The 27,845-nt window shown below is 36.8% G+C and overlaps 1 protein-coding gene across 2 annotated transcripts in view; it reads right to left on the bottom strand.

Annotated features, from left to right (window-relative positions):
- Window positions 1-25,288, bottom strand: part of LOC113662508 (cadherin-10) — a 37,735-nt gene extending 12,447 nt beyond the window's left edge. The window contains exons 1-5 of one of the 2 annotated variants that reach the window (XM_027177397.2): window positions 25,088-25,288; window positions 18,554-18,892; window positions 7,905-8,199; window positions 5,122-5,241; window positions 994-1,161 (exon numbers count right to left, since the gene is read on the bottom strand). In XM_027177397.2, the coding sequence (XP_027033198.2) occupies window positions 994-1,161; window positions 5,122-5,241; window positions 7,905-8,199; window positions 18,554-18,751 (781 nt within the window). In that variant the 5' untranslated portion in view covers window positions 18,752-18,892; window positions 25,088-25,288. Of the gene's footprint in view, window positions 1-993; window positions 1,162-5,121; window positions 5,242-7,904; window positions 8,200-18,553; window positions 18,893-24,778; window positions 24,975-25,087 lie in introns of those variants that run through there. The other variant, XM_027177398.2, reaches the window with a different exon arrangement.
- Window positions 25,289-27,845: the final 2,557 nt, after the last annotated feature.

Here is a 27,845-nt window from a genome sequence, read left to right as displayed (position 1 = left end):
TTAGATTGGATTTTTACAATTTGATTTAAAGAATATATTCACAATTTGAACATGCTATATAGGTATTGGTTACACAAGTATTCACCCTCTGTGAAAATACATGGCAGAACCACCCTGGCTCCAATTATACAGTAGCTACAAGTATTTTGAGACATGTCTCTTTATGTGTCTGTATCCTAATATTTCAGCCTATGTTTAAAACTTTGTCAGATTCAATCACAAACTTTGGTGAACAGCAAAATTTTATTAAAAATACTTACTTCAGGTTTATGGTCTAGGCTTTGATTGGGCCATTCGAACATATTCAAATACTTGGTTTTCAGCTTTGGTAGTATGCTTGAGGATATTGGGCTGTTGGAAGGTGTACTTTCATCCGTGTCAAATCTCAAGCATTTTCTTGCTTTCTTAGAATTTTCTTCTAGTATTTTCCTGAATTTGCCTGTAAACATTTGGCCCCCATGATGCTACCCTCACCGTGATTCATTTCATGATTCATCGTGTTCTTTTTTATGTTTACTCAGGCTTTTTTCTTAAAGCTCTTTAAGGTTTTGTGGACTCTCTAGCTTAAGGTCATCCTCTGATCAGCTTCTTTCATACAAGTTTTGATCTCAGCAGCTCCTGCAGTGTTACGTTTATCCTTGTGGCTGCTTCTATCGCAAATGCCTTTCTTACCTGATTACTGACTTTTCTTGGATAGTCTCCAATGGATAGTGCCATATTGTTTCTATTGTTAAAGTATTCAAATATTGCTTTTTTTTATAACCAAAACCCACTTGTTACTTATTCAAAGCTGTGCATGTAGGACATGAAAACATTCACACGCACTTGAATTAAGGGTTGTTCTCAGGGAAGTCATTTATAGAATACACACAAGCTTTACAAAGGTCTCTTTAAGGATTATGTTTAACACAACACAATGCAATGAGCTTGATTTTTTTCTTCATAATGATGTTATGTTACCCTCATATGCAGCAAGTAAAAGCAAAGATTTACTATGTGGGAAGCGAGGAGGGCTGTTGTTGACATCCAGCAGTGTGATATTGACTGTGGCAGTCCCTGAAAGTCCACCCATCTGTCCTGCCATGTCCTTAGCCTGGATTACCACCTGGTAGTGTTCCCTGTTCTCTCGAATCATATTGGGCAGCGCTGTCCTTATCACACCTGATGAAAAACAAAAGTGAATACCGGTTATGACCTCAGCATTGCTAGGGTCTATCAGATATTTTGTATTATTTGGAATGTAACTTCATTATCATAACATACTTATTTTCCATTGTGTAGCTATCCAAGTCCATCTATAAAAATGATATATATTTAATAATTAAGTGTGTATTGAATATGAGAAATATGACTAATTACAATGTCTGTATTTACACAACTGAATTTCACAATGTGTTCACCTGATGTGTTAAATAATAATATTAATAATAATAATAATAATAATAATAATAATAATAATAATAATAATAATAATACTAATAATAATAATAATAATAATACTTTAATTATTATTATTATTATTATTATTATTATTATTATTATTATTATTATTATTATTATTATTATTGTTATTATTAATATTATTTATATTTTGGTTTAGTATTAAGTATAGCTGAATGTTTGTAATGATGATATTGCTTTTACACAATTGTTCTACAAACAAGAAATATCAAGCAGCTGATTATTCAGACACAGTTTCACCAAATATTTTGTTCATTTTCCTTTGCTCCTAAAATAGAACCCTAAAATGAAATAGGAATTTGGTGGCGAGTTATATATTTATTTGCTGGTGTTATGTGTAGTTCCTAGTCTGTTATGTTCTCTAAGCCAACATTTTCTAATCTCAGCAAATGATCACCAGTAAGATTTTAGCAAGCTTTATGACCTACAAGAAACTTTATTTGAAATCTGATTTTTATTTTAAAGGTTTACATTAGGTGTGCTAACGGTTTTTAAGGAGAAAAGCCAGGTAGCATACCTTCACCTGATCACTGCTATAATCTCCTTTCCTTACAGATTAGATCAGATATGAAAGTTTTCAAATCATTGTGGCCTTAAGCCTGTGGTTCGCGTATGATTATTTCCTACCCTTATTGCACATTCTGGGCATCATTTGAGCCAGCGGTTTTACTCCCAAATAAATGACGGTATACCAGATGATATCATTGACAGCATTTATTCTTTGGGCTGCAGGTAGAGAGCTTTGGATTTGGGAGGTATTATGCTAAGCTATTTCTCCTTCAATGTGATTACATCAGAAATGTACAGTAATTGTTTCAGTTTGTAAAGGTCTATGTTCTCAGTGGGTACAGGTCATTGGATGAAAACAGGCAGTAGAGTGTTTACTGCTCCATCGGATTTGTTTTACAACACCTTTGAACACATTGTTGGCTGAGATTAATTCTGAGTCCTGAATCAAATTGCTTGTACGAATAAGAGAGAGCTTGCTGATGTAAAAATCTATCCCTATCCAGACCTAAAGTTAGCTAATGATGCAGTAAAGCTCTCCCTTACTGTTCCGAACGGATCCATAAAAATCCCATAACACTGCACTTACCTATGATTTTTGATTACTTTTAAAGTCGACACCGCACTGTTTTTTTTTTTTTATGGAGACAAGGGTTAAAGCAACTGACGGCCCTTACTGTTTGCTTTAGAGTATTAGATTCATTTTTAGATTTTCTCTAAAACATCCAAAACTATCAATGTGATGTTTAATTACTTAGAATATAGTGCTGTTGAAATTGCCTTTGCATCTTCAGTTTCATCTTCACCTGATGAGCTTCCATATTTTATGTCAAAAGTTATATTCCTAACTATTACTATGATGTGAACACATATGAGCAGAGTCATTAACAGTAAAATGTCCCAGTGAACTTATATTAAACCAAAGCAGTCTTGGAAAAATGCTGTTCCAATCTGATTAGTGGACCAAAACTAAATTCTGTATATAATGGCAATATAATAGACTCCTATTAGAAGTCTTTCTTGCTAATTTTTTTTTGACACTTCTCTTTCTTTCGTAACACATCATTTTGCAATTTAAAAAAAAATCTGCTTCCTGTGGATTTATTATTATATATTTTTAATAAAGGCAAGAATAATAAAGATCCCGTGCTCAGGTTACTGTTCGTGTTCTCCCCACATTCTCTTAGGTTTCCACCACATTCTCTATCCTCCTACAGACCAGACACATGCAGCTAGGCAGATTGGTTATACTTATTTGTCCCTATATGTGAATGCGGGCGTATAGTGTTCTGTGATGAACTGGCATTCCCATCTGGTGTGAATTCCCATCTTGTGCCCAGTGATGCCTGAATTGCCTCTGGGTCAGTGCGACCCTGACCAGGAAGAAACAGTTACTGAAGAAGCGTGAAGTAATGAATGAATTACAGTACATTCACACTGAGTTTCACAGTGCCTCTCTCAACAGAAGCTCTTTTTGAGACAGCTGTTGTAGGCTAGATCTGTGTTAGATCTGTGAAACTGCGGTTATGATTGTTGAGTGTTGTTCTTTTAGGAAGTGTTTGATTAATTTAGCTTTTTTTTTTTCTGAAGCAGTTACAGGTTTTTTATGATGCACAAAATTAAGATCTAAATCTGCTGACGGCTGAATTACCAGGCAAAGTGATGATTTTATTTAAGAGATACGCACATTTATACTTTCAGGTTACTTTATTTTTTAAACTAGTTAAACTTGTTTGTTTGTTCGTATTTCTGTGTTTTTTTTTAAATAAAATATTTTAATTTCTTTTTAAATTGAAATTTTTGGTTGCTACAGTATACCACAGAGAGCCTGAAACCTCTGTGTCCCACGGCACAAAGCAGGAGACAGGAAGTGGTACCAACCCATCACAGGGCACAATTGCACACACAGTTACACAACGCTTCACATACACTACAGATAATTTAGACATGCCAATCAGACTACAACACATGTCTTTGGCCTGGGGAGTACAGGATATATTGGACTGGGGAAATTGGTGTATCTGGAGGAAACTGGAAGGTGTTAGGATTCGAACCACTAACTCCGAAGGTGCAAGGAAAACATGTTGACATAGCTTCTGACATGAAACCTATAAAGGTAGTATAACACATTTAGGCATCAGCTAATTCAATTAAATGTTATTTGATTCAACTTTGGTGAGCTTTTAACATTACTGAACATCTATATTGATGAAATGGGCTAATAAATCTAGGCTACACATTCTTATAAAATGTGCTTCTAAACAATATTATGTTACACAGACATATCCACTTAAATGTGGGTTTTATTTATGTTCAATTAAAACACTTTCACAGGCTCTACTGAACTGTAAATGTGGTTAATACTCTTCTAAAATAAAATGATCTCCTTACATTAAAATATTTTGTTTGCCATGGCCAAATTACCACAGCAACACATGGACATTTACATAATAACTATGAGTTCTATAATGAGTTCCCATTGATTTAGATAGAAAGCATATTGGCTTAGAGTGAAACGTGATTGAATAAAACAGATCATTCATCAAACATATTAGGTGCATCACAAGTAGATTGAAGTAACTTGAGTAAAAGGAATGTCATGCTTGTTGAATTGAATATATTTTAATAGGTGATTGTGTTTCTCAACAGCAGACACCCTGTCTATAGCTCTATGTTCAGGTACAGTTATGCGCTAATAAGACATTGGGCTATGGTTTGGTGAATGGGTAAACATTCTGCATTCCAAGCATCTAAATGGACTATAAAAGGCAAAATGCAACTACACAGTGCAATGCTCAAATTGGATTTCTCATACAGTTGCATTAGCCCATAGCTGTACCGCACTGCTTTCAATACAGTGACCCAGAATAACTTGTTCACTTAGTCAGAAAATGCTCTGAGTAGCGTGACTGCCTAACATCACAGCACAAGCTCAAGGGATGAAAGGCCAGTGCTGTGCAAGTGAGTATTACTACTGATTCCATGTAGAGAACAGAAATATTTGCAACTGTTATACTGGGGAAATAGAAATAGTCAAATGATTTTATGAAACAGAAAAAAAAAAGAAAATTAATAAATAAATGAAGTAACTAAAAATGACAAATGGATGTTAATAAAATTCCTTATCAACATCCAGACTTGTTATGTATTTACCCATTTCAGGTTCCACAGAAAAGTATGGCTGTCCCTGTAGTATACTGTACACAAGCTTGGCACTGTTTCCATACGATTCATCGTCAGCATCGGTAGCAGTTACTCTCATCACGAATGCACCTGTAAAAAAAAAAAAAGAGGGAGGGAAAGAATAAATGAAACAAGAAATTGACAAAATATATCACATAGCAAATCATCATATCAGGAACCAGAAGATAATGCATAACTACATAACAAATATGACTAATAATATTAAGAAGAAGAGGAAGAGGAACAAAGCCCTTCTTCTTCTTCAAAAAACCACATCCTGGCACACCATTTGATTTATAATTAAAACATGGAAATGTGTGTGCACCCCCCCAGTGTGACCAGTGATGAAGGCCAGGAGCTGCTAGATCATGTGCTCCTTTATCCTTGATCAGCTTATCTCATGGTGTTTAATATCTAAATCATAATCTTATAATTACCTTAGTACTACAATGTGATGAACTTTTCTTTGATAGCCAACATTTCATCCATCTAGTAGTACTGGGTCATCCCATTCTTTTTCATGCTCTCGCTTTCTCTAGCTAGGGATCATGAAACCAGAGTAACGCAGTCTGATCTGCTCAAGGAATTATAATTAGCCTAATTAAGCCAAAAGTAGGCTAGCTCAATTTATGGTAGGATGACATTTTTAGAGTCCCTTTCCCCTTTCAAGGTAGTACATTTGCGTTAAATGAATGTTTTAACTAATATAATAAGAACAGCAATATAAGAACAGTAATAACATAATTGCAGACTTACAGAAATACAACCTTGAAATACAGCTCTGTCTGATTTTCTTTGACCCAGTGGTAATTTTTTTTGACCAGTAAAATCCAGCTGTTATGTTAAAAAAAAAACTTAAAAATGATCTATTGAATAATAATAATAATAATAATAATAATAATAATAATAATAATAATTTATTTATTATTTATTGTGGTAATTCGTGATAATTAATACCCATCATAATCATCCAAACAGTCTCCCATTAGCTAATCTACCGCTTTCTCTCTTTGTTCATGTATTGTAAACATTTCTTCCCACATCTGAATGAATTTTAAAGGTGACCCAACTCTTCCATCATGCTTCGAAAGGTGTGCACATGGTGTCTCCCACCCATCCATGTTGTCCTTGGCATCTTTGAGACCTCCATTGAGTGGTGTTCATGTTAAGCCCAGCTTGGAGAATACTAATGAACTCAAAAACATCTGTCGCTCTCCGATGGTGTTGGGAAAACATGGAGTGAGCAGAGGCTCACTCTTCACGGATGGCCAGGCCTGATTAACAGAGAGCACGTTCACAACACATGGCCAGTTTGTTCGGCTTAAACGCAAGTGCCACCCATGACCTCTTGACTCGACACATGCTGTGCGTTTGAATCCTCTCTGCATGGAGAGGGATAAGAGGAGGAGGAAAACGAGTTGGCTTATGAGAGCAGTGTCCCATTTAGAGTTGCTGTGTATGATGTAACTCCAAAGCCCATGGAGAAATAGACAAATGAAAGGGAGAGCGTGGGCTTGTTGGAAGAGAGTCTTAGGATTTCAAGTGCAAGAGCCCCAGGAAGCCGAAGAAAGATCCATTAAGAGTGCTGCTTTTAACTCAAACTTCTACTAGATGTGACCCATTACATAAAAGTCAGGTTTTGCAGATAATAAAAAGAGTAAGATAGAGTTATACCACACTACATATTTCCTTCTCATCATTAAAAAAAATGTATACGAAAGTTACATTAAGTGTTCACAAGAAATACAAGTTATCCATTGCAATATAAAATGTATTTATCACTCTGCAATGCACTAATTTGCACATATTGCTACAGATTACGCCTTCAATTTATGCAGCTCAATAAGTTGACGAAGATGTAAATAGCAAATCCATGTACTGTCACAAACCCGCCATGACTCATTTCACTTAGATTAATTTTCTTGCGTGCAGATTTGTTTGTCAGCCATGATATCATTAATATCAACAATGACTATGTTATACTAACCCTAAACTTCTAATCAAAACACTCTGGCATGCTTTGTCTCATCTGCAAATGAGCTTTGATTTATTTGAGATAAAGCCACGGGCTAATTTAGTGCTTCTGAACCAGTAATGGATTTCCACTTGCTTTGGTGCATTCATCTACATTTATTCAGTCTGTTTGTCTTAATAGGTGTAAAAAAAATCATTGATGATAATAAGATTAATTAAAACAGGATGAAGCAATTTACTTTTAATTATCTGAGGTTGAATGTTCATCATACCTTTTAATGACAACATTTAATTGGCCAGAGAATTGAATATAATTAAACCTACAAATTCCAGCACTCATCAGTGAACATTGTATCAGTTAATTCTATGAAAACCTGCATATTAGAGATGTTTTATGAGCCTCTAAATAGAGACGTACCATTTTTTCGGTTGGGAAATACAGCTTTAAGAAGTCAAAGGTCTATGAGCAACCTGATTATGTGGAAGTTTTATTGTAGACGTGCAATTTTATTTCACACGCTTTAAGGACTGTTTATAAAGGCACCTTAATTCACAAGTGAAATCCAATAAGCACAGAGGATAGCTGAGGTTTGAATTCAATAGGGCTGTTGAGGCATTACTTCTTGTTGAATAAGATGTACTTCACTTTAAGTAGATCACAGAAACCTCTGAAGCAGGCAGCGCCAGAATCAGCAAAAAAAAGTCTCATTACAAAACAGCCAGAACTCTCCAGCTGCTGATGCACAAGTGTGTCACAACAAATTAATACTGAAACTTACCAACGTTGGACATCTCAGGTACACTGGCCACATAAGTGTCCTTACTGAACTTTGGCTCGTTATCGTTGATATCATGGATTTTGATGACGAATTCTGAGGCCCTCTCTAGGACATGTCCAGATGTTTTGTTGACTGCTTTAGCACTGAGTGTGTACGAGGACTTCTCCTCTCTGTCTAATCTTCTGGTGGCATGGATATCACCAGAGTTTTCATCAATCTCAAAGACTGTGCCTGCTCCATCCCCGGTAAGGACGTATATCACAGAACCATCCTCAGTGTCCATATCAGAATGAAGCTAAAAACAAAGAAAAGAAGTATTAACTTCATGTACTGTATAGGGAGAGAATTGAATCCTTATATCTAATCATTTTCTTTGTGTTACTTTTCCATCTTTTTCTAAAGCACATACAAAATTATTGTTCAGTATCATGTAATCTGGTGATTGTATATTAAATAACCTAAAGGCCTTGTGCACTGATAGTATCAGAGATTTTTTTTTTTTCCAAGAAAGTGATGTTATGTAAGGAATGAAACATGGCATGGCATGCTGTTGTAGAATAAAATTCACGATCGTAGTGATGTGATGCATCCGGTGTAAAGTGGGTACTGCAAAGCCATCTGTTCCCAAGACTTTTTTGTGTCTATAAAACATAGAAACAGCCTTACCTCTGACTATCACAAAATGCTGACACTTGAGAATCCTACCAACAATATTAAATGAACATCTCCTCACAGAAAAATTCACCATATCAACTCTTATGCACTGAATTTTAATCTGCTTATGTGGAGTGTCTGCTGTAGAATTTCCTGTGTAAGTGATAAAGAAGTGATAATTATTAGGAAAAGCACATTTATATTACTTGTAGGCAGTGTTACTGTCAGAGCCACTGTTGTAGATTAATTAGAGATTCAAAACAATACAATTAATCTGCACTTTGGAATCAATCGGAATGGAGAATTCAACAATACTGAGGAATAGTAGTGAATATTATGTATATCTTATATTATATCTTATATTAAACTATCTTATATTAAACTTTTTTTGTATTATCAAGGACTGCTCCATTATCTGTACAGATTATCCTACAATGGGTTATAGGGAACCTGGAATCTAATACAAGTGATTCAGGGCACAATGTGGGGAGGTTTAAGTGCCAACCCATTATAGTACATAATTCACATAGAACGGTGAAGAAAACTGGAGTACCCTGAGAAAAGCACACACAAGACAGAGGCAGAAATAGACACCAGAGGTGCAAGGCCACGAAGCCTCTGGGCTAGCTTAGATTTAGTTTTCATTTATTTATTCTTTCAATTGCTACATCCACCAACATTCCCACCTTTCAGCAGAACGGTTGCTGTGTTAAAAGGAACTTTTACCCATTTCAGAATAAAGTATATGCCAATTTTCTGTCAACAAGAGCATCCACATGTGAACTCAAAACCATCTGACTTGAACACATAAACTCATTTTGCACCTGTCTCTTAGCAACAGGAGTAGTTGTGCACTGGCTACATCTCAAACTGATTGCAATGCTTCTAATCTTGATTGAAGATGCTACCTGAAGAGGACTTAACTGGAACTACACACATTCTGGCAGACAGAAGCGATCTGTACCAAGATCATTACACAACACTGTTATGTCCTGTTTGTCCTTAGCATTTTATAAAAAAAATCAGGTACTGTACCATAAAGAACAATGAACATTGACTTTATTATGTTAGTAGTGTACTGTAAGGAACATCGGAGGCCACAGTTTCATGATTAGAGTAATTACAGCTGACTGCCGGCTATAATTGGGTGCTTCTTTTTCTCTTTGTCTGCAACCACATCAGGATGCCGATAGGCTAATTTGAGTGGCTCATGCTTCCATTTAGGGATTGTGTCACCACATGATATCACTGTTTCAAATCATGCAATTACATTAGCTGTCCATTAAACCATACACAATTGTTAGCAAATCTATGCACTCTCTTCTTCTATTATTGGCTTGTTTGTGTGTGAATGTGTATTTCGTTATTTATTTATTTATTTATTTATTTATTTATTTATTTATTCGTTCATTCATTCATTCATTCATTCATTCATTTATAATACACATATCACTGTTTTCTCAAATTTGTCATATTGAAAATGTTAACTCCTTTGTACAAAAGGTCAGATTTTCCTCACGTCTATTCTCATCTATTGAAGAACGTGCTTAGACAAGGCTCCGATACATTTGATCTGATATGAATCATAAGGTTTTAGGCAAACCAGCGGAGTCCATGACAGCTCGAGTGAACACTGTCATTAAAACAAACAAAAAAAAGGGTTCAAGAAATGATTCAGAAAGAGATTCATGTAAATATTTCAAATAATCTACTACTCATGATGTTTTCAAAGATTGTAAAATATGCAAATAATATATACACTGTATTTTTATATTATATATAATTTATATGGTGTACCTGTAAGTATGTAAATATGTAAGTAAATAAGGCAATCCAAAGTCAGTATGGTATTCTACAGCAATAGCCAGTGTTACACAAGTAAACACACACACACACACACACACACACACACACACACACACACACACACACACACACACACACACACACACACGCACGCACGCACATGCACATACACACAAAACACCTACACATATTACATTGTTTGATGTGCATTTCCAGCAGCTAGTATGTGATATCTCAATGGGCAGAAATGGTAATTAACCTCTTTCTGCTTTTTTTATTTTCTTTTAGGACAAAAGTGTCTTATGTATAAACATACAATATTGAAACTGTCATGAATTTGGGAAAATGGTCAGGATGCCTTTGGGAGAGATGAGGGATGAGGCAATAATACATTCACACATAGATGCATACATTAATGAAATGTTTATGCACACTTCCTCATGGGTCCATGTATGTTCTTCTGAGTGACAGGGAGACAGCGAGGGAGAGCGTCACATTATACAAGCTGACAAAGATATTAATAACTTCAGATATTGTATATATTTTCTAGTTGTTTAGTGATCACTACTAGAGACACATGTAAGCAAGAGTGAATTAGAGGTTAATAAGTAAAAATAAATAAATTTCATATTTCAATTAATTCTATTCATTATTGAATAATAATAACTGATTAAAGCTTCATTCATAAAGAGCTGTTTAAATGCAGTTATGTGCCTGAATACACCCATGGATTGCAAATGACACCGTTAGTACCCAAACCTGTACTGGTTTAACAGTAATGGTGGCTCTCAAAGGGGAGTCCAGAGTCCCCCAAAGGTCTATTAAGCATAGTCAGATATAATGAATGAATTTTAATTTAGTTACAGGTGTGGAAATAACCACCTTCCATTATCAAAGTTATTACATTTATAATTGAGTTCTTAGCCTTTCTGACTTATCCCTTTGGTTTAATGCAAACCTCAATACCTCACAATCAACTATTCTTTAATAATAATAAAAAATAATGTCATCTTGGACCTACTGAATTCTATCCATGGGAAGTTCACAAATGAAAAAAGCTCTAAGGCTTTAATAAATAGATGGTTTTTGTATGATTATTGTAAGCCTTTAAATAATGCACACCTATAATGCCTACCGCCACCACCATTGCCACCACCATCACCTCCACACGAAGCAACAGTGAAAACCCTCCACTGCAATTACAATATGAAAAAAAATGTTCTATTAAAGGGTACCTTTGACAACAAACAACATATTATAATAAGGTACTAGAGAATCAGGGAAAGAGCACTAATGTGTGTTTTAATAAGGAGGAGCTTCTATATTAATGCAGATCCCATTTTCATCATAGCTTTTGAATAAAATCCCCTGACAGCCCGAAATTAGTGTCCTGGGTAGAAAAATCCTACAATCAAGCCTAGCTCTCATTTGTCACCATCTACGACAAAGACGCACAACAATAGCCGATGACAGCGAGAAATCAACACAAACACACATGAGCGTAGGATAATTGGCATTTGACAGACACCAGACTGCAATGGCTTATGGGATACATACATAAAATAAGTTGTTCTTTGCAGTAAGCACATGCATGAACAGAAGGCATTGATAAGAGGTTAATACAAGCCGGATTATTGATGTTTTGATGTATGAGTATAGTCATAGTATATACTGAATGGCTCAAAATAGTATATAAGTATAAACATATCAGCTAGAGGCAAAGGTTAGGCCCAAAGTAAACAGTTTATGTATGTGCTCTACAATTACATAAACAATTATGGCTAGTTAATTGAATTTTCTCTCTACTACTGTTGGTCATTTTTCATTTTCCTGGACTAATGCACTAAGATGACTGTTGGCTATGCCCAGTCTTATACACGCCAACCTGAACATGTACTGTACCATTACAGCAGTTAGTAACAAGGCTAATTGATTGCAATTCCCTTTGTATTTTTCATTTCTAATGCCTCTGAATAACAATTCTCCAGATGTTTCTTTTCCACAATGTAGCCAATGTTTTTCATTCAGCTGCTCTCCATAGCCTCAGAGGAACACACAGGGTGTCCTAATTACTGGCCAGAAAAAGGACTCTTCTGGGGCTTTAGGGACAAATTAAAATACATTTCAGAATAAAATATCCCCTAGCCACACAGTGGCAGTTTATGGTGATTCATGAAAAATATCATGAATATGTTTTGGCCATGCAGATTTTCTCCACTTTCAACTCCCTCTCCACATTTCAGAGACAACATAGTGAAAGCAAGGCATGGCAAGGAATACTGATTACAAATTCATTTGCTCAGTGAAAACTTTTTGGCACAGAGTAATGTCCTTTTTGCCTGACACTGCAGTCTTTGTGAGATTGGCAACATGAACAGATAGCCTTTGTTAAATCTGTAATGGGCAATGAACACTTCATATATATATATATATATGTGTGTGTGTGTGTGTGTGTGTGTGTGTGTGTGTGTGTGTGTGTGTGTGTGTGTGTGTGTGTGTGTGTGTGTGTGTGTGTGTGAGTGTGTGTGCATGTCTTGTTAGATAGATACTGTAGATAGATAGATAGATAGATAGATAGATAGATAGATAGATAGATAGATAGATAGATAGATAGATAGATAGATAGATAGATAGATAGATAGATAGATAATATTATTATAAATAGAATTCCCCTATGAATACTCACTCATACAGCATTTTCACATTGTGTTTCATCTTATGCAGAACACCTTGTTGGAACAGGTTGAAAAAACACATGAACATTGACAATTACCTTCCGGGTCTTGTCCAGAATACTGATGTGGTATTTAAGTGGATAGGGACAAACAGCACACACGTTCAGATAGCTTTCACACCTTGAAAAATTGTCTGTAAAAGTGTGTACAAAATCGTCTGCCAGAATGTCTGTGGGATTGCTTTCAGTGAATACAGAATGATCTGCAGTCCTTAGTGTCTTAGTATTTTAGTGTTTTGAGGTGGTATAATATATAGGACCATGAATATGATTCATCCTAAAGTAGACACCAACATTTTTGCTGTGTCTGTAATTGACAAATTATTCCAGGTGGTTGTGTAAGTCTGATGTGAGTAATTGTATCGCAATGACATTTTTATAATCACAGCACTGAAGCTCAAGTGACTCCATTAACTCGTGTACAAATGTTTACCTAAATAACGTATCATCAAGCACACAATTAGCTAATGAGTAGTAACAGGTGCCGAGAATGTATGAGTAAAGAATATGAATACGTATGCAAATGGAAGCAAATTGCGGTTCATCTGCTGTAGAGTTTTTAAAAATTTTAAACTTATTTTTTTACCGTATGATATTTATTGCCAGCTAATACAGTGTTAAAATTCGGAGGTTAAAATTGCTGTCGGCTGCCATAGACCATAAGAAATAATTTAGTAAATGAATATTGTTGTTTCAGTGACAGCAAGACAGCATGTTTTACTGTAGGGCAGCTAGTGAGATTGCCTCATGCCAATAAGTTCATAATTCACACTTAGCAAGTTTTAGCATTCTTCACACTCTCTCTGTGTGAATACAGTAAACAATCCCTTTCACTCTTTCACTCACCATAATTAGTGCAATCAATCATTGTTAACTCTGCTTAGCAGAATCTTCTGGATTGGTCTTTTCCTAGGTGACTCTAGAGGAGTCAAGTGTGGAGGAACAGGAAAGGGCTTGTAAGGAGAAGCCGAATGAGGGCAAAGGAAAGACTGAAGAGTATGAGCTTGTTTACTTACCCAGTGAATTACAGGGCTTGGGGAGGTTAATAGGATTTTGTTCACATCAATAGTGCTGATAGAACAACGTGTGAGCTACTGCCCTTGCATCAAACCACAGCCACAAAAGGAGGCCAACTGCATGCCAGGTTCTAGCACTTCAGCTACTCACTAGGATCTGACTGCTTATGTACTTCTACTGACTAATGACAATCCAGTGCTAAGTACTGCAGCTTTGCTCTTGTGCTGTGTAGTAAAAGGAACATCAATGTTTCTGTGTACTTCATGTTGACCTCAATATCTGTTCTTACCTCCAGTAGACTCACGGCTATTAAAGAGTTAAATCATTAAGTGGACGACCAAATTCCTGAGGGAGCAGCAGGATACTTATGAATATTAGATTTTATTCATCTGGGTTTTAAATGGCCATTTGACAGTGATTTATATGAGTTCTGTGCTTAATAAACATGTGAAAAGAAATCCTAATATACGATGTGTTGTTTTGGATTGCTGAGAGTATTGTATAATTTTTAAAACAGATTGATTGTTCCCGTCTAAAAATAAAGGACGTATTTATTTTTATTTATATTCAAATGCTAATAGGAAAATTAAACTTTAAGCATGTATTTTCCTTACTAGCATGCATAATATGAGAGAGAATTCATATTCAGGTGCAAATATGTATTTTTGTAGAAAACATTTTACGTTGGCTGCCCAGATTCGAATGCAGTCAACGATTAAAATACCCATTCAACACTTCATTTTAAAATCATTTTAAAAGTTGTCTAAATTGGTTTGATCCTGCCATATTAGAAATGTTCTAACAATCCTTTCATTTAAAGATTTAAAACTAAAAAATATAAATCAAATGTCACTTTAATGTTATTTGCATTTTTGTTTTCAACACTCAGTCAGACTGTACACATTTCAGAGGAAGTGATGAAATCATTATATAGTTCCTGTAGATGGAAGTTGACTGACCTCTGACACATCATGGAGACACTTGGGGGAACTGCTATGCAACTCAATGTTTTGTAACAACAGTGAAAGTCCGTGTGGTGGCAGGAAATAAAATGTCTGGTGAAAGCATAAAGACAGCTGAAAAAGCAGTGTGAAAATGCCACAGAGGAGAAGAAGGAGGACATTAACCTTTTGCAATATGACATCAAGGTCAAGCTCACAACACTAAGGAGAGCTGAGAACCTGAGGGAAAAGCACAGGATGAAAGAGCAGGCAAGAGTTAGTACATACTACGATCCTTTAAAACTTGTAATAGACCTATAGACAAAGAAAAAAGTCTGGGAAACTTTCAGTGCCAAAGGCAAGCCTTAAAAAAGGCACCAGGCATTTTATAAGTATCCAGACGGTAGATGAGGGTGATGAGGGTGGCAGAAAGATCCTGGAAAATCCTGACATCATGGAGTAATGCAGAAGGCATCCAAATAGCAAAAGAGATGGATTCTGTTGACCTCAGTCAGTTTCACCAGATTAGATTGGTCAGTGTTGAGGGCTAAATATTCTTTAGCATGGTGGCACACAAGCTGCTGGACTACCTGGAAAGAAATCTCTTTATTTATCTTTATAAACATATCCATGATATTTCATTTGCCTGAAACATTCAACCATGATCTGGCATCAGATGCAGGCTGCCAAAAGAGATGGAAGAGACTTCCATGTGGTGTTTTTGGATCTTGCCAATGCCTTTGGCCAAGTTCCCCTCAACTTCCCCTGGGGTGCATTTCTTTGCATTGGTATTTGAGAGCATCACACACCCAGGACTATTTCCATGATGCCCAGCTATGTGTGATGACACTAGACTAAACCACAATATGGCAGCATTTGGAAGTGAGAATCATGGCAGGCTGAAACATCTCCCTGCTTATCTCCACAATGGCATTGGAGGTAATTATAAGATCTCCATGACGGGTGGTTGCTTAATTGGAGCAGATAAAATCCTGCTTAAGGCTTTTTTCCCCACTAGAGATTAAACGGATGACCTGACAACATTCGCTAAAATGAGGGCATGCACCAGTGGCTCCTGAGAAAACTCCAGGAAAATATCAAACTGCCTGGGATGAAGATCAAACCAGGCAAGTCCAGAAATTTTCCACCATCAAAAGGGAAAGCTGTCAGAGCAACATTTACAAATTGGCACTGAACCACATCCAATGGTGGGCAAGAAGCCAATCAAGACTCCAGTATGTTTGTATGATGCAATTCAGGATCATGTGGACACTAATTTTGCACAAGACATCAAACACAAAGATTGACAGACAAGAAATGAAAATTCTCACCGGGTGTCTCAGGTACCACTGGGCTCTAAAGCAAAGGCACCCTATACCTACCCATTTTTTTTTATCTATTAGTGAAATGTAAATGCACAAACGTACTGTATGGCTGGAGAAAATGCAGACAGAGATTTATGATAGCTACTGTTGCCCCCTTCTTGTCAACTGGGAGGATGTGGATATCCGAGGCAACCCTGCAAGCAAAGGTGACACTCCAGAACAAACAAATACTGTTGGCCAGATTAGTACAGCAATGATGACGCAAGGCTAATCCAATCCAATGCTGAATTTTCATGATGGAGGAAGTGTATCAACAAATGCAGGCTACAGGTTACAGTGCTGTCACACTGTAAAGGCTAGGGTGATGGATAGGACAAAGCAGAGAACAGGAATATCTCTTGGAAGACCTCGAATATATGGAAGCATTTAGATATAGACATAGACATCATTAATGGAGCCACATATAATAATAAAAAAAATCAGCCAATAACAACAAAAAAGTGATAATTCTCTGTAGATGTTAACAGATTTTGCAGTTGAATTCAAATGCTGTCTCACAAATATGCACTAATTTGCAATACATGTTATTGCAAATACATGCTTGAATTAGCATTTTCAAATTAAAACTTGAATAAAGTCTGGAAAATGTTGACATTCAATATGATCGGACTTGAATAAAATGAGAAAAATCAGAAGATCTTAACCTTAACCTCTCCAATTTCCAATACAAATTGAGTTGTGCACATTTCTTTGATTTTACAAGCATGAGACCATGTCTGAATAAAGCAATAGTTATGATTTAAATATGAAAGGCCATAAATAAACATGGCCTCCCACAGAAAAGGGCAATGGCTGGTGAATTATCTTTATAAGAAAGACCATCAATGGCTTTGAAGGGTTCTTGCTGGGTTTTAAGTGCCTTTTCATCGGTCAGCACAGAGACTCTGACACAGATTCACTACTATGTACTGATGGAAATTGATGGGATTAATGGTAACACATCCATTTAGAATCATCTTTGAAACATTTTCTCTTCTCCATACTTATTATTTATGACATTCATTTGTTTTTCTAGTACTTTTCTTGGGAATGTGATCGGATAGTCGACAGGAATAAGGCGGGCCACGGGTGATTGTTAGAATTCCAAAGACAAACACAGAGAGAGAGAGAGAGAGAGAGAGAGAGAGAGAGAGAGAGAGAGAGAGAGAGAGAGAGAGAGAGAGAGAGAGAGAGAGAGAGAGAGAGAGAGAGAGAGAGAGCACAAACAGAAGCATCCGAATACTGGGAAGAAGGCCAAGCCACTGATTAGTATAACACTACCTCTACTGATGAACTTGTCCCAGTCAGCACTGCTTTACTGCTTCAACACATCCACACAATGATGCTATGGCAGAGAGCATCTCTTTCTTCTACCTTGTTTTATGATTTATTGTTTTCTTTATCACCTTCGTTCATTATTTCTCACTTTCCCTGCTCAAAAGCTTGGGTCGGCTACCCAATGATCTCTTCATTCACACTTCATAGATGTGAAAGGACAAGATGCTATCTGTTGGCACTCACAGACTCAAGTCCCTTCTCTGCCTCAAACCCCTGCTCATGACACTTGTTTACTTGGGCAAGATGAAGGGAGCGATGAAAGCAAGCTTCCTCAACAGAAAATTGGCTGCTGACAGTCGCCCTCATTTCTCTCCTCCCCCCCAGGACTGTAACTGCTGCTTTCTAAATTATGGTCGTCTCAGAGCTTGGCGCTTACGCCGGTGGCTTGACAAGCACTTCACTCTGATCTGATGCCATGCAGGCAGAGAAGAACACTTACACTATTGTGATTTTTATCAGAGTACTGCTCAGCTCACCTTTCCGTAGCTGTGAAATACTCTGAAGTTACATTATAGAATGGCATTGACATTCATATTGTGCTGTAAGTGTATTCAAGGATTTCAGTCATAATGGAAAATCTAAAGTGGATTAGGATATTTTGTACATAGGTGTTTTGTTTGGGTGCTTTAGTTTGATGTAACAACGTGTATAGCTTTCTCCTGCTCGCCTTTTTGCAGAGGAAACACAAGAGGCTATAATAGATCTCTAAATTATCATTGTGTTTTGCTGATATTTAATTTCAAGCATCATACATTTTGCATTTGGCTTCCATTAAGGATTAAACTCCAATCTTACCTTGCCCACATATTGCTTTCCACTTCCGGTCCACTCCTCCAAGAGAAAGAAACTATTCCACATCCATCCACGCTTAGAACGGTGAAGTGTCCGTCCATCCCTATCGGCTGTGCTAAATCCAGGCACCGGGCGGAGCAAGGCTGAGCTCCACTCCAGGATGGACAACAGCAGAAGCAAAGTGAGCTGATTAGTTATCATTGTATCCAATCGCTCCTGGAGAGTCCTTGATAAGGAATCAATTAGCGGTTTGAGTGTTGTTTGGGAGATACAGCTGAATGCAAATCACAACAGAATGGGACATCCTATCCTCATTCTCTTTTTCTCCTCTCTTGTTCAGGCCTGAAAGAATGCAAGAGAAGATTGATGAGGCACAGAATTATGCATCATGCTTTTTTTTTTTTTTTTTTTAAATCCTTGAGATAAAAGCAATTGAATAGCCTGAAGGTTGGCAGCAGTTCAATCGTTAGAAAGTCCAATAAAGTTACAAATACTTTAAAAACAACTCCAAAAACATATTTACACCCATTATTTATTCAGGAATGGATATCACACAGATGTAGATCAAAAATCTAGAGTGAACTGCAGAGCAATGCTCAAAGTTCTGATTACATACAAGTCTATGGTACACAATAAACAGAGCAGGCTGCTTAGCTAAACCCACAATGACTCACTGAAGCACAGTGTGCCCCAAGAGCACTGCTGAATGGTAATTTAGGGAGCGCATGCATAATTTATGGGCTTTTGGAACTTAATCCTAATAAATCGTTCTTCCTTCATTCTGTGCGAGCCAGTTTACAAGGAAAATGTGGAAGGCCAAAGTGTCATGCCAGCCTGATAGCCATTTATTACCCCACTGTGTCTCTGAGGGGATCACAAGCAAATCAGAAGCGAATTCATAATATTATGTCGTTCTTGCTCAATGATCTGAATTTACATGAGAAGGAAACGGAGAATAAAATGACACAATGCCATTGAAGGCATATAAAAGAACAAAGCATATATAGCTCTTTTTTCTATGACAAATTAAATCTATGGTCCTTTTTGATGTTACTAAAATAGTACTGTACTTGTAAAAGCACATTATCGTACGAGCATGAATGAAATAATTGAATTAATGAGATACAGATGAAACTGGGCATCATTTAAAAGATACTCTAAAAGCCTGTCGACTGTTGTAATTTTTGGAATCACTGTCTGTACTAAGGTTGATAATGAATTCATGCAGGCCCAGCAGGGGTAGGCCTCTTGTGGGCATCAGATGTGTTGTTCGTGTATCTCAGGGTCAGAGAGCTGGGGAAAACGTTTACATTCAACACCTCTGTAGCAGTCTTTATGAATTAAACATCACGTTAAGGGCCGAGGTGTTATATGCTAGTGTAGAATTTTTAACTGAGAGTGTAGGGTCAGTCTACATGCTTCAAAAATGTGCTGTTCATGTAGGTAAGATTACATTGGTAACATTATAATAGTGCGGAAATATAAAATGTAATCACTGTTGGCATCATTGTACAGCTAGTGTACGGCGGTTTGATTAACTCTACAGTAGATAGAAATACCATCAAACTGGCACTTTCAATGAATTCTTACACCTACACACAAATCTTGTTCTATACACAAATGCACATTTGGTCATGTAATAATAAGAATTATATATATATATATATATATATATATATATATATGGAGAGTCATATATATATATATATATATATATATATATATATATATATATATATATATATATATATATATATATATATATATATATATATTACAGTACATTTTATTCCACACACACACTACAGACTATATGTCTTTTTTTGTCAATGATAAAAACATATTGTGCACTTCTATACAAATGTATAATTAGATTATATATAATAAGATTCTCCGTAATCCGGAAATAATGATTAGTGTAATGATATGATTAGTGTGAGGCACAAATATTTTCCATTGATATTGTCTCTCCTTGATTCCATGTTAGTGCAATCTGGGTATGTCTTGTCCTTTTCTAGCTCAGGGACAATTTGATTACCTTTTGAAAATTCATCATATAATTTTAAATGACAGTCACTATCATTTGTTAATAATTCTTGAATAAGGTGGTTATGATGTTGATAATAATACTTGTGGTTAAGGTGTTTGACTACGGAAGGTTGTGAGTTTGAATCTCAGGTCTGCCAAGTTGCCACTGCTGGGGCCCTGAGCAAGGTCCTTAACCCTCAATTGCTCAGTTGTATAAATTGAAATAAAATAAAAAAGTAAGTCACTCTGGATAAGGGTGTCTCCTAAATGCCATAAATTTCAATGAAATATATATGCTAGGTATGATTAAGTGGGCACTCAGTACCAGAATAAATATCAATTTATCTGTTTCTTTTTTCTTGAGCATTATGCATGTCTCTCCTCCAGATGACCAACTGAAGTCTCCTGTGTCTTTATACATTATAAAAGCTAGAGCGTTAGTGTGTGTGAGTAAAGCTAGTATGCGTGCATCCTTTCTGTGTTTTCAGGAACATGGCAGATTCACACTTCACATACATTTGAAAAAATAATCGAGCACATTTACAAGCGGTGAAAATATATAATGGCACAAAACACTTTGGTATGATATTTAAATATCAGAAAGATATTTTGGGACATTTTGGTAAAGCTATGACACAGATGGTGTCAATACATTTGCATACAATGCATAGTGTATATGTATTTTTATATTAAACTGATAGCAAAAATGAACAGAAATGACATTTATTAGGTTCTATTGGTTAAGACTTTGTTATTATTGTATATTAAATTATGGAATAATTAAAAAGTTGACACGATGATGCTCTGCTTACTGCAGCATGGATGTGTTGAGCTATCATACTGTGGATTGCACATGTATGCAGTCATTGTGAACCAGTTCTGCTGAGAAAGTGTTATGGATGTGGTTTGTGGAACGGTGCAGATAGGAGATTATGTGGTGGCTGACTTAGAGGGCACCAATAAGCTATAAGCTGATAAAGGGTTTCTTTTTTTCCCCCCCTTTTTTACTGGCTTCCACACTCGGAGTTGAGCTGTTCTAGACTGATGACAAGTGCATCCTTGGAATCTCCCTAAAACTGTTTGTGGCTATTAAACTATGGTGATTATTGTGATTGCATTTTGTAATTAACATTCAAGGCCGTCCTTGGGTTTTAATAGCATTCTGGATATTAATCTTTGATGCAGTATGCCTATTAAGCATTAAAATAGCACATCTTTTTAAAATTCTTCTTGCTGCCCCACGCCAAGGGGGCGAATGGGCTCACAAAAATCCTTGCCAGATGTTCAGCACTTTCATTTAATTATCTCAACCTGATTATTGTATTAAGACTCAGCAGTGTATTAAAATGTTGTTTATGAAGAAAGGGATCTGTGTAGGAGGATTTACAGTAGCTTAAAAGAAAAAAGCAAAAAAAAAATAAAAAATGGGAGAAAGCAAATACTCTGATATAAAGCCTCACAGTCTTACTTGTCATTAAATGGTAGGTGTACAAGCGTGTTTCAAAACTTACTGAAAACTTACACAGACAGAAGGAGAGAGAGAGAGAGAGAGAGAGAGAGAGAGAGAGAGAGAGAGAGAGAGAGAGAGAGAGAGAGAGAGAGAGAGAGAGAGAGAGAGAGAGAGTAGTAGTAGTAGTAGTAGTAGTAGTAGTAGTAGTAGTAGTAGTAAGTCAGGTCAGTAGAGCGGCTGTACCCTGGCTAGTGAGACTCTGTCTTTGTAATTGCTGTAGTCCTGTCTGCAAGGCAGTGATCTATTTCTCCAGAGACTTATAAAAATCAGTCTGGAGCAGTGGTGCCTACTGGGAATACATTTCCCATAGTCCAGCACAGCCTCGTTTGCTCAACCCTGTGTTGTGCCAGTTATTCCTTTCCTTTTCTCCTTCTCTTTCTCTCTTCGCTTTGCCCTGGAGGGCTGCCTCAGACATGGATCATTTAGGGAATCTGGGCTAGCCCTCTCCACGGCTGGTGCTGTGCTGATGGATGGTTGTACGCATATATGGGGTAACACTGTCTGTGTCAGTACATTCATTTTACACAATGTCTTTAGAGGAAAGTTTTTTTTTTTCTTTTTCTTTTTTTGTTTCCTTTTCTCCTTTCCTATGACCTTGACGTCTAACAAACGCAGAAGATGGAAAATGGATTTGAAGCTGTGATGGGATCTAGTAGTGATTGCGAAATGGAATAGAAAGGAAAAAAGAGGGGAAATGCGTTCTGGTATAGCATGTTGGATGAGCAATCCATTCTATATGATACAAAGCTTGAAACACCATCATAAGTCTTTAAGATAAACTTGATGGATATCTATGAAGAGAATGATAATGCAATGAAAGCAGCAACCCCATCAGAAATAAGAGCTAGAGATAGCCATTACAATTTTTCATTTCAAACATAAATTGATTGTAAATTGATAGTGTAATATCATCATGATTTAAAAAAATGACAAGAGTTTTTTTTTTTTTTTTTTTGCTCAGAGCGAATTGTTGAGAAGTAACTTAAAATCTCAACCACTTGGTGGAGCTCACCATCTCTCAAAGAATGCAGCACAATTATGGCAATGTTCCTCGCTCTCTCTTCTCTCTCTCTCTATCTCTCTCTCTCTCTCTCTCTCTCTCTCTCTCTCTCTCTCTCTCTTTCTCGTGTGCTCTCTCTCTCTCTCTGTCTCTGCTGTTTTTTTTATTCTATTCAAATATTGACTGTATTGCATTGATGAGACATTCATTAGGATACTCTTTATGCTGTAAATAACTTGCCAATAATAGTGAAATCTTCATCTTCAGTTCAATACCTGCTGCGTATAAACATACAATATTTTCCAAAATGACACTCGAACAACAGAAAAAAGTTAGTAATCCTGCACAAAAAATATTTATACAATCCTATACAGGATTCTTTAAAGTCAGATGATGTAATTGACTGCAAAACATTTGATAAAAATCCAATCTCCCATATAGTTTTAGGTTTAAAGGTCATGTGTAATTAAAAGCTCATTGCTCATTTTATTTTTTATATTATTAGCTGTTATTAGCTTCAGCTGTCATGAGTGTTGTATATTCACATCCGTAGCTAATGCGAAAACATAAATGAGGCTGTATAAAAAAAAACACCAAAAACAAACAACCAAACATAACAAAACAACAAGAACAACAACAAAAAAAAAACACTTTAAACTGTCCCCAGAAACCATTATGGTGAACAGAGATTATAAGAATTCCAGCAGGGGAAAAAATAGAAAATATCAAATTTATTTACAACTTCACTTTGGATTGGAACAATTTTTTATTTATTTATTTGACTTTATACTTTTTTTTATTTCTTTCCTCACTGTTTTCTCGTTCTGTTCTTCATTTCTTTCTGTGGTGTTTATTTGTTCTGCAGTGTACATCATGTTACATCATGTCTATCCATTCAAAAATTCGGATAGATAGATAGATAGATAGATAGATAGATAGATAGATAGATAGATAGATAGATAGATAGATAGATAGATAGATAGATAGATAGATAGATAGATGTTTTTTAGTAAATCATACACATTTTTATGATCATCAACAATTTATGATGTGACTTGATGGCAGGCAGAAAAAGAGTAGACAGATGACAGTTCACAGTAATAAGCGGCTTAGTGGAATCATGCAAAAGCATTTGTGTAATTGGAGAATTCCTATAAGGATCGTTCCTAGAGAACAAGAGAATCAAAGCATGTACAATTCCTCTTATCAGTTCATGACAGGCTATTTAAAGATCTGAGTGAATTTAAAGGATTTCAAAACGCTTCAAAGCAGGAATTTGCATTTCCGTCTCTTCTTTGCTGTCTTGGATGAGCCAGTATTTTACAATGCCAAACTATTAAGATATCTCTAAAATCAGCACAGACTCTCCAGGCACTAAGTAGAGCAATACAAAATGTCCACTAATGTGAAGCATTTTAAATGATTTCATTTCTTTTTTATCTGGAAAAAAAATCTAAAAAATATCTAAACAATAGAACTTGCACTGCTGATGCTACCAGCCTTAGACAAGCTTTCCCAACTCCACACACACGAGATACCGAAATACTGAAAAGTGACTCTACAGCTATAAATAAGAACTGATGCACAATGAAGGATTTATTCATATTATATAACCATTGCATTATATCTCCTCACAGGTTTAAGCCTTTCTTTAACATCCTGCAAATGTAAAGAAATTAAATCCACTTACATTGTTGCAGCTTTGAATCCTTCTCTGACTAACTTTATTCACAGGTTTGAACTGGCTTACAGTGAGATACATCCACAGCAGCAGTGTAAGTCATGGGGTGAAGCGCACATGTCTTAATAATAACCTTTAGGTTTAGCAAGAGAAATTACGTACATGACTGCACTCTTTCAGTGCGCTCCTTTCATCTGTCTGAGAGAAAGGGATGGAGTGAGAGTGAGTGGGAGAGAGAGAGAGAGAGAGAGAGAGAGAGAGAGAGAGAGAGAGAGAGAGAGAGAGCAAGGCTGAGGTGGAGAGTGAGAAAGGTTTTACCTTCAGTGTTCATGCTCCGTTGCTGATATACGCGTTAGCAGTCATGCTGCTCTGTCCCTCTTTAGCAAAGCGAAGCACTGCCTGCTCTGTCACCTTTCCTGCACTTACACGCCAAGCTCGAGTGCAGTCTGCGAGTGGAGATGCGTGGATGGGAGCCAGGGTGTGTGAGTGTGAAATAGACTGTGTATGAGAGAGAGAGAGAGAGAGAGAGAGAGAGAGAGAGAGAGAGTGTGTGTGTGTGTGCGGCTACAACACTAACATGCTGTTTTCTCTTTCAAATATGTTTCCCTCTACGGTCCTTGCTTCTTCTATTCCTTCTATACAAATGCATGTGTAGGATTGAATTTATTTCTACTTTTATATTTATTCAATTGTTTTTTCTTTCTTTGTAATATCCATCTACATTTATATGCTTTACTGCTGTCTCTCTCTCTCTCTCTCTCTCTCTCTCTCTCTCTCTCTCTCTCTTTCGCTCTCTCTCTTTCTGTCTGTTGCTGTCAGGGAGAGAAAGAGTGAAGGAGAAAGGACTCAGCTCATGATTGGCTGCCACTTAGAAGTCCCCAGTAAAAGACGACAGGAAGAAAGAAAAAAATGAAGAAAGAGGAGGGGTTAGGAGAGCCTTTAGTCCCCTGGAGCTGTGGCTTTGACTTAGCTTGCCACAGAGCGCAGTGGGAGTGAAAGGATACATAAAGGCCGTCACTGGGATGTTAGGATGGACATGGCCAAAGAGAAAAAGGAAAGATATAGAGAGAGAGAGTGGAAGAGAGAAAGTGAGGGAGATAGAGATAGGGACAAAGACAAAGGGAGCTCAAGCAATAGATGGCAGTAATGATCCATTGCAAAAAGTCATTTCATGATGGATGGAGTCGCTGATGCTTGATGTCTAAAGCAATCCAGGCCTGAACTAATCCAGCGCCAATGACAGCGAGATGAAGGAGAAAAAGACCATAAGATGTAAAGCAGCAGCAGAAGAGACTGGCAAGAGACTTTTGCTGACTTCTTCTCATTCTTTATGCGTTGAAAGTTTCTTGAAGGATAGCTTTCAGAAATTCTGTTCAGGTCTAACATTTAGCATCGAACCTTACCTGAGTGAATGCACATATCACAGCCAACACACATACTGTAAGAACATGGTGCAGGCTTCCTATTTAAACAGGGAGTAAGCTAAGCAACAGGCATTTAGGGGGGTTGGTTTAAGTTCAATTTTTTAAATTTAGATTGAGAAGACTGATTAAAAGAACACGACTAAGCATGTAAAAGATAGCTAGCTAGTAAGAGGAAGGAGATAGAAGCCTTTCATATGATGATTTGTGTAAAAGTACCACAGGCCTGATAACCTATCTAGTAAAGATACTTTGAAGCGTATGGGTTTCTATGAATATTTTATTAGCAAAGAAAGGGAATAAAAATGACTCAGTGGTGGCTGCTTGCCCTGAACTTTTTATCCATAGATTTGCTGTGTTTTCCTGATCTGAAATTTATCCAACTGAATTAACATATTAACAGATAAGAATGAACAAATGAGTGAGAGAGGATCCCTCAGTTCAACTCAAAGTGTAATTAACTTTGCCTGGGGCTTTCTGTTGTGGCAAATCTTTATCCATTATAGCTTATGCTGTTTTAGGTATGTGTGTGTGTGTGTGTGTGTGTGTGTGTGTGTGTGTGTGTGTGTGTGTGTGTGTGTGTGTGTGTGTGTGTGTGTGTGTGTGTGTGTGTGTGTGTGTGTGTGTGTGTAATTTCTTTCCATGGTTTCTTTTTACACATAGATTATTAATTATCACAAATGATTAGATAGGTTTGTATAGCATTTAAGTTAATTACATTTGATGTGACAGGCCAGAGAAGTTTTCTTACTGCTGATCGAATATTCTGAGTTTAACTCTGTATTTTTATTACACAGAGCAAGGTGATGAGTTTGAGTAAAAACAGCTCACTGAGACACAGTGGCTATTGGATACTAATTTTAATCAACATAATAGACGGTGCTCCTCTGAGATCTATAATGGCTGAGATCTATAATGACTATCATGTCCGTGATTCAATTATTTATTTTTAATTTTATGCAGATTCCCCCCACACCCACATGCAGCATCAACCCCAAATTAGAAATACTCATAGATCATAGATTGAGAGACGGACAAACCCTCAGACCTGTATGAGGTGACTATGACTGGTTTACAAGAAGCCTTGAAGGCATACCATAATCCATTTTTCTCCCCACTGTCTTGTTGAATGTATCATGTACGTGGGATGTGGTAGCCTAGTGGTTAAGGTGTTGGGCTACCAATCTTAAGTTCAAGTCCACCAAGCTGCCATTGCTGGGCCCCTGAGCAAGGTCCTTAACCCTCAAATGCTCAGTTGTATAAAATAAAAAACTAGTCTATTCTACAGTATTACTTGATAAACCAACTTTGTAATGAGTAATAAAAATGGAGTATAAAAGTATTTACCTAAGGATGATTGTCATACACGTTTGCCTCACACCTCCAGGGTTGGGTGTTCGATTCCCACCTCCGCCTTGTGTGTGTGGAGTTTGCAAGTTCTCCCCGTGCCTCGGGGGTTTCCTCCGGGTACTCCGGTTTCCTCCCCGGTCCAGAGACATGCATGGTAGGTTGATTGGCATCTCTGGAAAATTGTCTGTAGTGTGTGATTGCGTGAGTGAATGAGAGTGTGTGTGTGTGTGTGTGTGTGTGTGTGTGTGTGTGTGTGTGTGTGTGTGTGTGTGTGTGTGTGTGTGTGCCCTGTGATGGGTTGGCAC

This window comes from Tachysurus fulvidraco, chromosome 8 (genome assembly GCF_022655615.1).
Source record: "Tachysurus fulvidraco isolate hzauxx_2018 chromosome 8, HZAU_PFXX_2.0, whole genome shotgun sequence".
Classification (NCBI taxonomy): domain Eukaryota; kingdom Metazoa; phylum Chordata; class Actinopteri; order Siluriformes; family Bagridae; genus Tachysurus; species Tachysurus fulvidraco.
This window is presented reverse-complemented; position numbering and strand designations above follow the sequence as displayed.